Source organism: Bubalus bubalis, chromosome 6 (genome assembly GCF_019923935.1).
Source record: "Bubalus bubalis isolate 160015118507 breed Murrah chromosome 6, NDDB_SH_1, whole genome shotgun sequence".
NCBI lineage: Eukaryota > Metazoa > Chordata > Mammalia > Artiodactyla > Bovidae > Bubalus > Bubalus bubalis.
The window spans coordinates 25938406-25953711 of record NC_059162.1 but is presented as its reverse complement, the minus strand read 5'-3'; the positions used below and the strand labels follow the sequence as shown (position 1 = coordinate 25953711).

Below are 15306 nucleotides of genomic sequence, written 5' to 3'. Positions count from 1 at the left end.
AATCCAATGCTTGTATCAACTCAGCCATGTACCTTTTCCATTCATCTATAGTCAGCTGAGCATTGCTCATGAAAATCATCAATAATAAAGGTTAAAGTCACTACAAATTTATAACAAAACTGGGTCCTAGTGGCTCAGACAGTAAATCTACCTGCAATGCAGGAGACCTGGGTTCGATCCCTGGGTCAGGAAGAGCCCCTGGAAAAGGAAATGGCAACCCACTCCAATATTCTTGCCTGGAAAATCCCATGTACAGAGGAACCTGGCAGGCTTGCAAAGAGTCAGACGCAACTCAACGACTAAGATGACTACAGATTTATTATTTCCAATTCTAACTGGATCACCAGTACCCCTGACAGCTCTAACTTTGATCAGTTTACTTTCTTTTTCTTTACTCTCCTTATATCTTCTGTATAAAACTCCTATCCATCCTCATCTGTCTTTTCACCATATCTTTTTAATTTCCTGCACAATTTTAGTATTTATGTATGTCTTTAGTAAAAAGTATTTATATAGATTAAGAAGATAGAACTAAAAAAAATTGCAGAGTGAGTCTCAGTTTATTTTAAAAGATGAATTAAAACGAATTAAATTTGTTGATATTACTGATCGATTTGGACTGATTCCAGATATCCTTTTTATTTTGTTTACTTGCTTTTGTAAAAACAGTTTTATTAAGGTAAAATTGACATACAATAAGCTGTATGTATTTGAAGTATACAGTTCAATAAACTTTAAAATAAGTATAAACTTAAGAAAACTATCACTACCATCAAAATAATGAACATATGTTCACCCCAAAAGACTTCCTCATAATGCCTTTATGATTTTTTTTCCTTACTCCCCTTCTCGCTCCTTTCTCAAGCAACCAGTGATCTGCTTTCTATCATTATAGATAGGTTTGTATTTTTTAGAATCTTCTATAAATGCAGTCCTTTATATGTACTTTCATTTTTTCTGGCTCCTTTAACTCAGCATAATTATTTTGAGCTTCATCCATGTTGTGTGTATCAGTAGTTCTGAATATAATCCCACTTTGTGGAATACCACAATTTGTTTATCCATTCACCTGTTGACGGACGTTTGGGTTATTTTCACTTTGGGGCTGTTACAAAAAAGTGCTGTGAACACACAAGCCTTCTAGTGGATGTATGTCCTTTTTTTCTCATGAGTAAAAATCCAAGAGTGGAATATTTGTATTTTATGGTAGGTATATATGTTTATCTTTTAAAGAAACTGCCAAATTGTTTTCCAAAGTGGATGTACCATTTTACATTCCCATCAGTGGTGTTCTTCCACGTACTCATCAATAATTGAAAAAGACTACTAACCATGTAAAATAGCACATCCAGCAGAAAAAGATTTTCTAGAAAACTGGGTTCAGATGTAGAGAAGAGTGATTATGGTACTGTCCTACTGGATTAAATTTGAAGTATGTTGGCAATAGGGCTGTCAATATAATGTTTAAATTATTGATATGTAATATAGTCATTGTAATTAAAAAATATTATTTTTTGTCCTCTATCTTCTCTTTTTTCCACCTCCATCCTTTTTCTGTTGCAGATCATACATCAGTTGGTGGGCTAGGAGACAGTTTTTATGAGTACTTACTAAAAGCATGGTTGATGTCAGATAAAACAGACCATGAAGCCAGAAAAATGTATGATGATGCTGTTGAGGTAATTATTATCGGAACATTTACCTGCTTAACATCTCAAATATATTATGTATTTGATAGAAATTGATGAACATCCTGTACATATATTATTATTTACATTCACTTAGAGTTTGTTAGTATTTCAATATAATAGTCATATATGGTTTTCCTTTATTGTAACACTTTAATTGTTGAAGAATTTAGTGTAGCATATTTATGTATGAAAATTTATTTCAGTTATTTGTAGCTATTTTCTGCAGAGCCTGGAAAAACTTCTGACTTAACATACTTTTCCATAAACATTTCTATTTTCAAATGACCAATTAAACCTACACATTGAGAGCCTTATAGGTATGTAAGGACAAAACACTTTTATAGTATTTTTTACATTTTATAGTGTTTGCACTGTTCTGATTCCTTTTACATATGTGAAGTCATTTAATCTTCTCTACCGTTTTACTTATGAGACCTCAAGGTGCAGAGAAGTAAAGCTTGCATAGCTTAGTTAGTAATGGAACCTGTATCTGAACAGTCTAGGTCCAGAGCCTGTATTCTTAACCCCTCTTCTATATTGTTTTATATTTATGTAACCTTGTGCTACAGTGTTGTGGCAATTTAAAATTGGGACAGATTTCATTCTTGGAAACACTTATATGTGGTATTTCCAAGTGTTAGTCACTTTGTAAATTATTTGCTTCTGATCTAGTATAAACCCATATTCCTTTAATAATTTAATCACTTTTAAAAGTTGTATATTTTATACACAGCAACACCATTCTGACTCTAGTCAATGACCCGTACTCAGAGTTATAGTTCTTTTGTCTTTAAGTTAAACCAAGGATCTTATTACCCATTTATATCCTCACTTTTTAAGGAACTAATCTCTGTAGTTTTATAAAAATGCACAGGAGTTGCACTGATACGTTGCATTGTACTGGTTTGCCTACCGTAGGTATAAATGTTTCTTGAAGGAGTGTGTTGACTAAGAAAATGAACTAAACTATAATTGGGAATCTGTACTTTAGTAGGTGACTTCTAAAATTCTTTATGAAGACTTACATTTTGAAAAGTTGAAGAATTTTATTCTGTTATTAAACTTTAAACCTGGAAATTTTTATGATGCAGGAAAAGTTAATGTCTGGGAAGAATGTAGTATTTTTAGTATCACAGTGATGAAAATAGCCACCCATATCAATCCCACTAGATTGTGGCTTCTTTGAAGACAGACTTATTTATTATTGTCTTGCATGACCTGAAACAGTAGGTATTCAGTAAGTACTTGATAAATGAGTGTATTTAATATTTTTATTTTTGATAAAGTGTGACATGTCGTATATTGTGTAATCATTTTTTTCTTCATAGTTTGCTGCTTTCTTGTAATAATTTAAACCTGAAAACATTTTCTCTTTTATTTTTAATAATTTTTCCTACAGGGAAAAGAACATATTTGTCATTGTTTTAAGATTATATATATTAATATTTTTAAAAGCATGATGCCTGTTTTGAAAGTTAATCTCATAAATTAAAATTTATTTTCCATGAATCATTTGCTATATGAGTTATGTGTCCTAATTTTCTTTCTATATTTGTTTTCTGTATCCTGTTTTTATTAGTCCTTAGTTTGAAAATGGGCACCTATTAAATAACCAGTTAGCTAACTTTCATTTTGAGACATGTATGCAGTTTTTGCAATGTTAATTATCTTTGATAACAGAATTATGTTAGAAGATAGAGTATATACAGATAGTAAAATTAATGACATGTTGTATGCATGGAGGAGATAGGAGTGATTATGAATTTTAAGATTCATTCTACTTTAAGATAAGTCATTTGTAAATTTGTCTTTCTAAACTAGTGTATTTAAATTATTCCATCCTCATCTGGCCTTCCTCTACACTTACAGGTATCCATATCCCTGGTTCTTATATCTTAGCTTTCTTTTTAAAAATTGTGTAGTTATGGATTTTATATTCTGATCAAGTTTATATTTAGTCTTTATTTGAAATAGCAAAAACTATACCTTTTATTCAGTCCTTTTGGAGCATTACTTTCTTGCTCAGACTTGTTCAAAAAATGTCAAACTTCTGAATGGCAGTTACTCTTAAATTGAACTCTTGGGCTTTTGTCACATTTTTAGAGAAAAGGGAGCTGTGCAAGAAATTTTAGGAGTCTGTAAGAGAATTGTTGGTAAAAAGTCCTGTCTTTACCCACCTTCTACTTTAATCCCAGTAGGTCAATGGGGATATGTTTAGATATCTTTTACTCATAACATAGTAAGATTTATATTACTATAAATAGTAATTAACTATAAATTACTGTAAATATATTTATAGTACTATAAATCTACTATACTATATTACTGTGATGAGCAGAAATAAAGTGATACAAATATCACACAAAGATTTAGAATCTAAACTATGGATATTGTCCTTTAGGCATTTATTGGGTGCCATAAATATATATATATATATACACATACACACACACACACACACACACACACACACACATACATACATACACACACACACACACAGGCTTCCCTCGTAGCTAAGTCGGTAAAGAATCCGCCTGCAATGCAGGAGACTCCAATTCGATTCCTGGGTTGGCAAGATCCACTGGAGAAAGGGATAGGCTATCCACTCCAGTATTCTGGCCTGGAGAATTCCATGGACTGTATAGTCCATGGGCTCGCAAAGAGTCAGGTACAACTGAGCGACTTTCACTTTCACTTTATATATGGAAAACATGCTGGATACCATGAGGTCCAGAAAGATTAAAAAAACATTGTCCTTGTATTTAAAAGGAAGTAATCTTTTCATTATAAAAACTAATTTTTCATTTGTGCTTTAGTATTACAGTTAAGGACTTCCCTGATGGCTCAGATGGTAAAGTGTCTGTCTACAATGTGGGAGACCCGGGTTCGATCCCTGGGTTGGGAAGATCCCCTGGAGAAGGAAATGGCAATCCACTCCAGGACTATTGCCTGGAAAATCCCATGGACAGAGGAGCCTGGTAGGCTACAGTCCATGGGGTCACAAAGAGTCGGACACGACTGAGCAAAGCAACAGTAAATGCTTATTATCATTATGATTATCAGCTACCCCTCTTTGCTCTAATAGGCTTAATAAAATTATCAAAGAGTACTATTTATTTATAAAATGACTTATTAAACAATCGTTGAAGGCATCCTGCAGGGCTTGTGGAGTGTAAGATGATAAATAAGGCATAGTCCTTATGTTTCTGTAAAACAAACATTATTGTGACAAGGAATATAGAAAAAAACATTTGAAAGCTGATCGTTATTGAGCTTGTCAGAGAAGAGCCCATAATATGAGTTGAGTCTTAGTATTTTTTATTATCAGAAAAGTATAATATTTAATCATGTATAATAATTTCTACTAAAGAGAATTAAATCAATGCAGTTCCTTATAGTTTTACAAAGAAGGTGAAGAATTAATCTTTAGCTCCTCTCAGCAAAATCTAAGAACATGGGCCAAAGGAACAAAGCTCTTAAAATTTTTCATTTTTAAAATTAAGCGTGATTGTTGGACTCTACTTTGTGTTATATTCAGGTTTAATAAAGATTTCTCTCATCATTCTCATTCCTTTCAGTAAAGTTGACATTTCAGAAGAAGTAAAATTGACATTTTAGGAAATTGGATAAAATTGATAATATCTCATGGCCTCTCTTAACCATGGCACAGCCTCCAAAACAAATGCCTAAGTTTTTGAAGTAAGGGACTAAGGAGTTATGTTTGAACTTTTCAGTTTATTTTTCTAGGTTTATAACATTAAGCTATTTCACCTACTAAACCTTCTTAAAATACTTGAGCAATTATATGAAAAAGAATCCATTTTAACTAATTATCAAAATCATATTTTTCTATTTAACCTGAGTGTTATTCTTCCTATTAACATTTTGTTGTATGAAATAGAAAACAAATTAGCAGGGTCTCTGAGTTATAACTTGTCATCCTGACCTCAACTGACTGATTATTATGCATTTCATTTAGAGCAAGAAGAAGAAAAACAGTAATATGGGTAATGTTATGTTGAAAGGTAATCTTCAGGCCAGTCTCCTCTCTCCCACCTTGTCTCATTATAGTAGTGATTGAAATATTTGTTTAAGATTATATGTAACTTGTTTGTTCATTCCCAAACTTAATTATTGTAATTAAGTCTTTCAGTTCAGGATAGTTACTGCTTTGTAGAATATCGTCTTACCAAGGTTTTGTGCCAGAAGGATGTAGTAAATCTGAATACTAACACTTTGCCTCTAAAATTTTGAATATCTACTCTTTCTTATAGGCTATAGAAAAACATCTTATTAGGAAGTCTCGTGGAGGTCTTACCTTTATTGGAGAATGGAAGAATGGGCACTTGGAAAAGAAGATGGGGCATTTGGCCTGCTTTGCTGGGGGAATGTTTGTACTAGGAGCAGATGGTTCCAGAATGGATAAAGCTGGACATTATTTAGAGCTAGGGGCGGAAATTGCACGTACATGTCATGAGTCCTATGACAGAACTGGTAAGAATATTAATAATGCTAATTGTTTAGTTTAAAATAATCTTAAGATAATATGTCCAGGAATTAGGAGGAAAATAAATAGGCATTTTTCACTTCAAAATAATTTATTCTAACATAGTAAATTATTTTTTTTAAACTTGAATTTTAATTCTAAATACGTGTTCCTGAATCTTTTTTTAAATTATTATTCTGAATTCTGTTTTTTTAAATAAAGATTTTGAATAAGTTGTTTTAAAGACAATAGGTAGGGCTTAATGCATGGGATAACATTATTTTAATATAGAAGAATTAGTTTATTTCCATTTCTATAAAATGAGTTGCTTAAAAGAATATAGAATTGATTTAGGTTACATGCCTTGCCTATCTTGTGAAAATAGGAATAGCCAAAAGATATTAGTTAAATTGAATGTATAATTGGTATCTAGATAACTGGTAGTTTGTCTCTTAGTTCACCAATAATTTTTAAGTTGTTTGTGCCTTTAAAAAGAAGCTTTCATGTTGCTTTAGGGAAATAGGTGATATTTCTGGACTTCAGTGTCCTCACCTAAAAACAGTGAGATGATTCTCAGTTTTACAGGTGACAGAAGTTGGTTCCTGAGGGTGAAAAATATTGTGTGTGCATCCACGCACACACACATATACACTCATGCGTTTAGTCATAGATAAACAGTATATATGTATTTGTTAAATATAGAATTTCATGGAAGGAGAAGGCAATTAGATTTAAATAAAAGCCTGAAGAATAGCATTGAGAAACACTGAGCAAGGTCTTCCAAGTTTTTCCTCTGGCTTTAAAAATGTATGTTTCTATATGAAATAATGGATAATGGGCTCCCTGAAAAACTGAAAGCTAGGAATTTCTGTTGTGATTTCAGAAATTGAAATGTTGCTTTAGTTAAATAACTAAATTTGTGTTTCAGGGTTAATATATCATCAGGTACTATGAAACCGATATGATTGGTTTAAAATTTATCCTAGTTTATTAATGTCATATTTTTATATAATAAGTAATTGAACTTACTATGAAATTGACCTTTCAGTTTATCTCAGTTACTAAAGCGAAGATTCCATTTCTTGACAAAATAGAACTAAGTCAAAAGGACGTTGAAGCAGATATCATTTTGTGGTGATTTAACTTAGTACATAATGCATCTGAAGTCAGTGACCTGAGTTACAAATGGAAGTTAAGGTATATTGTAGAATATCAAATACATACTTAAAATATAGCTGAAATTAGTATGACCTCGAGAAACAGAATGGATATTAAGTGTTTGTACTAGGACCCATGATAATAATACTTGTTATGCAGATTTTGACCACAAATCAACTACTGGATCTAAAATAGTAGGATTTCATGCCACAGACACATTAAAATATGGTCTGTTATGGTTATTATAATTAATCATTCATTCCATTAAACATGAAGCACATATTTTGTGCCGAGCATTATGCTGGATTCTTATGGGTTAAAGTGTGAACAGATGTCTTCCTTGCCTTTGAAAAATTCATAGAATACCAGAGTTATGAAAGGATTCCTCATAATACTGTACAATTCTGACTTTCACATTTCATAGTGATATTGCCAATGCTGATTTGAAACACTGATACTATGAAAAGAACGTGTGAACTAGGTTGAAAAGTCCCATGTTCCACTATTTATTATCTGTGAGTCTTAGGCAAATCATTTAACCTTCCTAAGCCTCAGTTGCTCCATTTGCAAAATATTGGGATAATAGTATCCAACCTGTCTTCTACAGAATGTTTTCGAGTTTAAATAAAATTTTTAAAAATGCAGTTTATGGTTGTTGTTATGCTTGTTCTGATGTCGTTTTCATATTGCCAGTCAATGAACCTGTGGCTCTTTCCCATGGTATGCCCCAAAAGATTACTATTTGATTTGTATCCTGTATTTTCAACTCTTTCACTGTTTTTACTTATCTTTAATCTCCAGCTTAGATCTTTTAATTAAAACATACAGTCCTAGTTACGCTTACTTCCCTCCAGGTTATTACATCTTCTGCTGTATTTTCTTATAGCTGTGCTGTAATTTTTGGCTAACTTGTTTAAAAATATATCCACTTCTTAGTAGTTATTTGGGTTAATTTCATGCAGTAATTACTGCCTTGGGATTTCACTTCAGTTTATTGGAATTAGAATTAACATTATTTCAAAATCTGTTATTATTCATATATTCCACTTACTGATAAATATGGCCTACTGCTTAATATTTAGCTAGGTTTGTAGGAAACACTGCTGAATCTTCATGAAACAGAGCAGTAATTTGGTGTTGTGTGCTAGATTGCTTCAGTTGTGTCTGACTCTTTGTGAACCTGTGGACTGTAGTCCACCAGGCTCCTCTGTCCTTGTGAATTCTCCAGGCAAAAATACTGGAGTGGGTTGCCATGCCCTCCACCCAGGGATCGAACCCATGTCCCGTGTGTCTCCTGCATTGGCCAGTGGGTTCTTTACCACTAGTGCCACCTGGGAAGACATTATATCTGCATGGGAAGCTAGATTGATAAATTGTTTTAGTTTATTCATACCTCAGGTATGAAAAGTGAAAGTGTTGGTCACTCAGTCATGTCCAACTCTTTGCAACCCCATAAACTATAAGCCTGCTGGTTCCACTGTCCATAGAATTCTCCAGGCAAGAATCCTGGAGTGAGTTGCCATTTCCTTCTCCAGAGAATCTTCCTGACCCAGGGATTGAACTCGGGTTTCCTGCATTGCAGGCAGATTCTTTACCATCTGAACCACCAGGGAAGCCCATATTCTGAGGTATAATGCAAAATAAATGCCAAACCAGATCTTAAGACTTCCAGAATATAGTACTTTCTCTATCTGGGTTTCTAGATTAAAAAGACAGACAAACTGCTGAACATTATTAAAATAATGACTATTATATAACTTAATTTACTTCACATTGGAATTGGATAAAGCCTTCCTTAGACTATGTGCTGTCACATCTGGGGGGAAATTTAATCTGTTTAGACAAAACATCCATTGAACATGGAGAAATGGACATATTTTAAGAGCTTTTACAGCTATTGTTTGCTTAAGTTGATAGGAAAGGATACAGGAAAATAGTTTAAATTCTTCTCTTGCTATTAGACCATTCACACTGTAGTCAGATTGCATGCTTAAGTTGATAGGAAAGGATACAGGAAAATAGTTTAAATTCTTCTCTTGCTATTAGACCATTCACACTGTAGTCAGATTGCATGCTTAAGTTGATAGGAAAGGATACAGGAAAATAGTTTAAATTCTTCTCTTGCTATTAGACCATTCACACTGTAGTCAGATTGCATGTCCAAGAATATTCTTTGTGCTTTTTCAGTTCAGTCAGTCAGTCATGTCCAACTCCTTGTTGACCCCATGGACTGCAGCACGCCAGACTTCCCTGTCCATCACCAGCTCCTGGAGTTTACTCAGACTCCAGTCCGTTGAGTCAGTGATGCCATCCAACCATCTCATCCTCTGTCATGTGCTTTTTAGATTTTGTTAAATATCTTTTGTTGAGTTAAGTGTAATTATTTTTCCATCTCTACAGATTCTACCTGCCTTGAAAGATGCGTATGAATTTTATTTCCCATGACTTTACAAACCTGTGCCTGCTTTAAAATTATCTCTTACTGTCTTACAACTGACTTTTTATTTCAATTGATATTTTACTTTCATTTTTAAAATTTGTGCATATCTCTTTCCTTCACCTTCATTATATGGTTTCTGCATCCTCTAGATTCTTTTTACTCAAGCACTAAATTATTTATGATTTTGACTCAATTTTTACTTGTTGGATTGGTTATTTTCCTTTTAGAAATGATGTATCAATTGTAAGGGGGAAATTTTAGGTAAGGAATAAAAATTAAGTAGAGGTAGAATGTTTTGAAATTGTTTTTTACAACATTGCTTAAGCAAAAGAGCACCTGAGAATTAATGCCCTCAGAAACATCAAAACAATGATTTGGCAAAAACAATGGATATGGTATGTGTATTAGATTTGCATGTTTTTACTCACCAACTCCTCATGAATGAAGTTATAAATGATTAATCAGTGAAATAAAAATTTTAGTAAGAAGTCTAAAATATTAGTTCCACACAGCCAATGTCTACTTTAACTCAAGTGATATCATTATGATTATGGGATTATTATCTAATTTAAAGTTAGCCTTAAAAGGTTAACATTTGAAATCTCCATACAGTCACTTAACACTCCTGGTCTTTGAGAAAAGGGAAACATGAAACCCAGAGTAAATGACTTTTCTTCCTATTTATTGGATTACTCTCATTTTGGTGCCTATGATGTTTGTTTGACTTTTCTTATTTTAAAAACATTTTTAAATGACAAACAATATTTGATTGTATGCCAGATCTTGTCAGTAAGCTGAGTAGAAGTTTTCTTACAATATATTGATAATTTCTTGGTTAGTCCTTACCTCACATCCCATTGAGGAGGTGGTCAGAACTATATGAGCACACATAAAAGTTTTGCATGCAATTTCAGAGGCTTCTTAGACACAACATTATCTCCCTCTTCGAAAGCCTACCATAGAGTCATGTGCTCAGGTTAAAAACGCCTGCTTCGGTTCTACTTTAGTTCTCCAAGACTTAGCAATAACAACTTGGTTTTCAGCTCTCTTCTGGATCATGGTTTGCTTTTAATAGAGCTACCATCACTACAGTGTTTTTTGGTTTTGTGTTTTTTCTCCAGTGTGGACAGTGGTATGAAATGCTTTATTTTAATTATGATTATTTGGAGTTTATGGTGTCACCCTTAGAATGCTAAAATTTGGCCACTGCAAACGTCATGCCAACAACTATGGCATGCTTTTGTTTTGGCATGGTTCTTATGCTACCTTTTCTGAGAAAATATAAAAGTATCTAGCATTTCTTGAAAGAAGTGAGAGACCTTGAAATTATTTGGCACTGATACAAACTAGTAAAAAAGAAAGGTGACAGCTGAGAGTGGTAATTGTGTGTGACTCCAACATCCCAGTGCAGGGTGATTTTATATTGCCCAGGTATAGAGTGCTGGGTATGATTAGAAAGAGGTTCTTTAGAAGTCTTTCATGTAGTACTATATTCCAGCCTGAATGGAAATCATATCATTTAAGGTATTTTATGTAATGTTGTATATGTGTAATGGCAATATTTCTTTTAAGATTTTTCTTGAACTGTAGTTGATTTACAGTATTGTTAGTTTCAAGTATTTATTCAGACTGATAAATGGGCAATTTACTGATGAAATTCTTAGTGGTTGGCGATTTGAACCTCTTCCTAGCTGTATATACAGAGGTTATAGAAGAGAGATGATTTTTAAAACTAGCTTTAAGTTTTAAAATGTATTGCTTCTTAACGTACTATGGTATACTTTAAAAGATTATAATCTGCAACTAAATCTAACTCAAAATCTGAGCTCTGAGATGTTTTCTTACATGTATGTGTTATGTTAAAAAGACTTAAATTGTCTTGACTTTTAGAAAAATAATTTTGCACAATACAGTTATTTATCTGTTTCATTTGATTTTGGACCAAAACAGGAATGTAATGTGCTTATGTCTAGCCTTAAATTTGTTTCTAAAGAATTACTAGACTCTTGTCAGTTTAGTTAGATGTAGCAGTATGTTGATATACATTATGAAAAATATTTCATGTCAGAATAATAGAAATATTTATAAGAAAATGTGGAGCTTTTAAAGTCACTGATTTTGCAAAACAGCAGCAATAAAACAGCTATAAAATTACTTCATACTGTATTCTTTCAAGGGAGGAAAAATCTCTGGCAAACCCAACAAAAATGGTTTATTGTGCTCATTTATTTCTTTTGTCATGTTACAGCATTAAAGCTTGGCCCTGAATCATTCAAGTTTGATGGTGCAGTAGAAGCTGTGGCAGTCCGGCAGGCTGAAAAGTATTACATCCTCCGTCCAGAAGTCATTGAAACCTATTGGTACCTCTGGCGATTCACTCACGATCCAAGATACCGGGAGTGGGGCTGGGAAGCAGCACTGGTAAATAAGCCAGTGTTTCATTTTATGTGCAAGACTGTTAAATCAGTGCCATGTGTCCTCATCCATGTTACTTCATGTTTAGAATCATTTAAATGTTAGTTTTTCACTATGATTATAAAATTTCTATACTTGACTATTAATGCTTAACCTCTAGAGTAAACTAAAATCATTGTAAAATTGCCCAGATTCACAGCCTAGGTAAATTAACCCCCATTCACTTCATTTGTGTTCAGAGTAATTCTTTAGTGGCACCACAAGAAGGATTATTGAATTGTTAAAATTTTTCTACACTGAAAGATAATGCCAACACACACACATACTCTGTCTCTCCATATATGTGTGTGTGTTGTGTGCATGCTCAGGCATGTCTGACTGCAACCCCATGGGCTGTAGCCCCCTAGGCTCCTCTGTCCATGGGATTTTCCAGGCAAGAATACTGGAATGGGTTGCCATTTCCTATTTCAGAGGATCTTCCTGACCTCTAGGGATCAGACCCACCACCTCTCTTGTATCTCCTGCATTGCCATGCAGATTCTCTACCACTGTGCCACCTGGGTGTGTGTATTCACATACGTATATTTGAAATGAGGAATTTTTAATGGTTAGTAAGTAAAGAAAGCAAATGGTTTACTTGTAAAACGCTAACCTTTCAGAGAATTCCATTGTCATCAGTACCTGGGAGAAAGAAAAGTCAATAAGATTGTTCATGAAAGTATAGCTTATCACTGGAAGTGAGGAGGTGTTTTATTCTCTGAGACATACTAATTATGATAAATAGTACTAATTACAATGAATAGTCATATTCAAATTATTTACCTTAATCTTGGAGTCTAGATAGAACCAAAGACATTCTAGGTGAGATAAATAGTGTTAATAAATTGTGCAGACAAGAATGTGTAAGATGTATTTTAGATCAGAATGTAGCCCAATTTATGTAAAAAGAAGGTTTCACAGGTCAACTAGACAAAAGTTTGGCGCCATTATGTAGATAGTCTTGCATGTCAGGTCAAGGCATGAATACTTTCCTCAGTGTTTCAGACATCATACACACACACTTTTCTCATGTACTATGCAAGTGTTGCTCATTTGCAAAGTAGGGGTAGAAGGTCCTTTGCCTAGCTCACAATCTCTCTGATCTTCTTTTTCTTCTCCATCTCTTACCCACTAAAACTCCTTAACTTTAAGAGTCCATCCTGGGACTACTAAAGGTTTTTGAAAGGGGAAGCAAATGTTGAAGACTTTTTAGTGGGGACTAACACAACAAAAGGATCTGATTGTAATCTGCAAGTTGGTGGGTTTTGGAGACCACTGCAATAATGTAGAAATGATGTGATAAAGATTGAACTCAAGGTGAGGACACTTATGTGTCATTTGTCATTCAGACATAGATGTTCTTTATGGAGTTTAAGAGACTATTAATAGAAGCAAGGTGATTACAAATACAGAGCAGGAACAGACAAAGCATTTATTGTTGCTGCTTTTCTCTGCCTGGGTCCAAAATTGGGAACACAGCTGCTAGGGGAACTTTGTGCAGGAGGGTCCTGCCACAGTTGAGAAAGAGACACAGTGTTGGCACAGTGGTTTGAGAACAGGACACACACACATTTCTGTTGTGTAGTAACGGTTTACTAATGCTGAGGTAAACCAATATATAGGAGAAGTGAGTGTTAGTCGCTCAGATGTGTCCGACTCTTTGCGACCCCATGGACTGTAGCCCTCCAGGCTCCTCTGTCCATGGGATTCTCCAGGTAAGAATACTGGAGTAGATTGTCATTCCGTTCTCCAGTATAGGGGAAAGAGGTAAGGTGATCCTGCAATGAATATGACTTGAATGTCCCCTAACATTAATTGCTTCTTATTTAGAGAAATTATGTAAAAATGAATAGTTTAAGTGTTAATTAGCTCTTCTTCAGAAAGGAGGAAGACCATATAAGTAAGAACAGTAGCAAGGCTAGAAGCAGTAAGCCACAGCCTAATGATGAGTTAAATAACCATACCTTCATTCAGTTTCTCTGGGTTTGGTGGAGTAGAGAAAGAAAAGAATCATATGTGCTTTCAGCTCTTTCTGTATGGCTTAATTGCAAAGAGTAATACATCTACAAAAGCAGAATGTTTGATAGTTTTGAATTGATTCTGTTTAATTCAGAATATTTTATTCAGACATGTTCAAAGATGAAGAAAGATAAATTAAGAATATGAACTCCCCTTTGGGCAGTAGAACATAGTAGTTAATAATAATGTGGAGCAAATTACTCTTTGCCTCAGTTTTCCCATCTGAATAGTAAAGCTATTAAGATAGCCTCATAGGGTTGTTAAAAATATAATTGTTAATAGATTTAAAGCTGTTAAGCCTTCAGCACATAGTAAATTCTTAATGATTGTTAGCTCTCAGTATTTGTGATTATTATTGTAATAGGTGTGAGGGTGGGCTCTTCCTGCCGGTTTATACCAACTATAATGCTTAATTCATAGGATTATGATAATACACTGTCTGGCATATAGTATGTTTACAGTAAATATCATATTGCTGTTGCTGTGGAGAGCTCCTTCAGTAATACACTTTTTAGCATGATTTGGATTGTTGTTTATCCTTGGAAATGATAAAATTGCTTTTAAAATTTTTAATTCAAACTGACTTCCCTCTTGATTTGTCAGAATTAATGAGGTTTATTGTACCAGACAGATCTCTAACTCAGTGTGAATAGACTAAATTTGACTCCTAAGTTAGGAAAATATATAATATCTTAAAAAGATTAAAGAGTTTTGGAGAGAGAGGCATTCTACATCAAACAGGATGCTTCAGTTAATTTTTCCAGTGCAAGGCTATTTCCATTTGATTAAAAAAGTCTTATTCTGAAACTATAAAATTCTCATAGAGATTCTCTGAACTTTTGACTATGGTTCCTTAACTTGTCCTTCAAAACTTGAAATTTTATGGAACTGACTCTTGTCTGATCTCTTTCACAGGCTATTGAAAAGTATTGCCGAGTCAGTGGCGGATTTTCTGGGGTGAAGGATGTGTACTCCTCTACTCCTACGCATGATGATGTACAGCAGAGCTTCTTTCTTGCTGAAACATTAAAGTAAGTAGATGCTGTAAAATTTTT

At 33.8% G+C, this 15306-nt stretch overlaps 1 protein-coding gene across 7 annotated transcripts in view; it reads left to right on the top strand.

Moving 5' to 3' along the window:
- The window catches only part of MAN1A2 (mannosidase alpha class 1A member 2), a 149065-nt gene that overhangs the window by 104492 nt on the left and 29267 nt on the right, over positions 1-15306 (top strand). For all 7 annotated transcript variants that reach the window (XM_044944495.1, XM_044944497.1, XM_044944496.1 and 4 more), the window contains 4 exons: positions 1564-1679; positions 5969-6188; positions 12027-12199; positions 15167-15282. In XM_044944495.1, coding sequence (XP_044800430.1) covers positions 1564-1679; positions 5969-6188; positions 12027-12199; positions 15167-15282 — 625 coding nt within the window. The remainder of the gene's footprint in view (positions 1-1563; positions 1680-5968; positions 6189-12026; positions 12200-15166; positions 15283-15306) is intronic.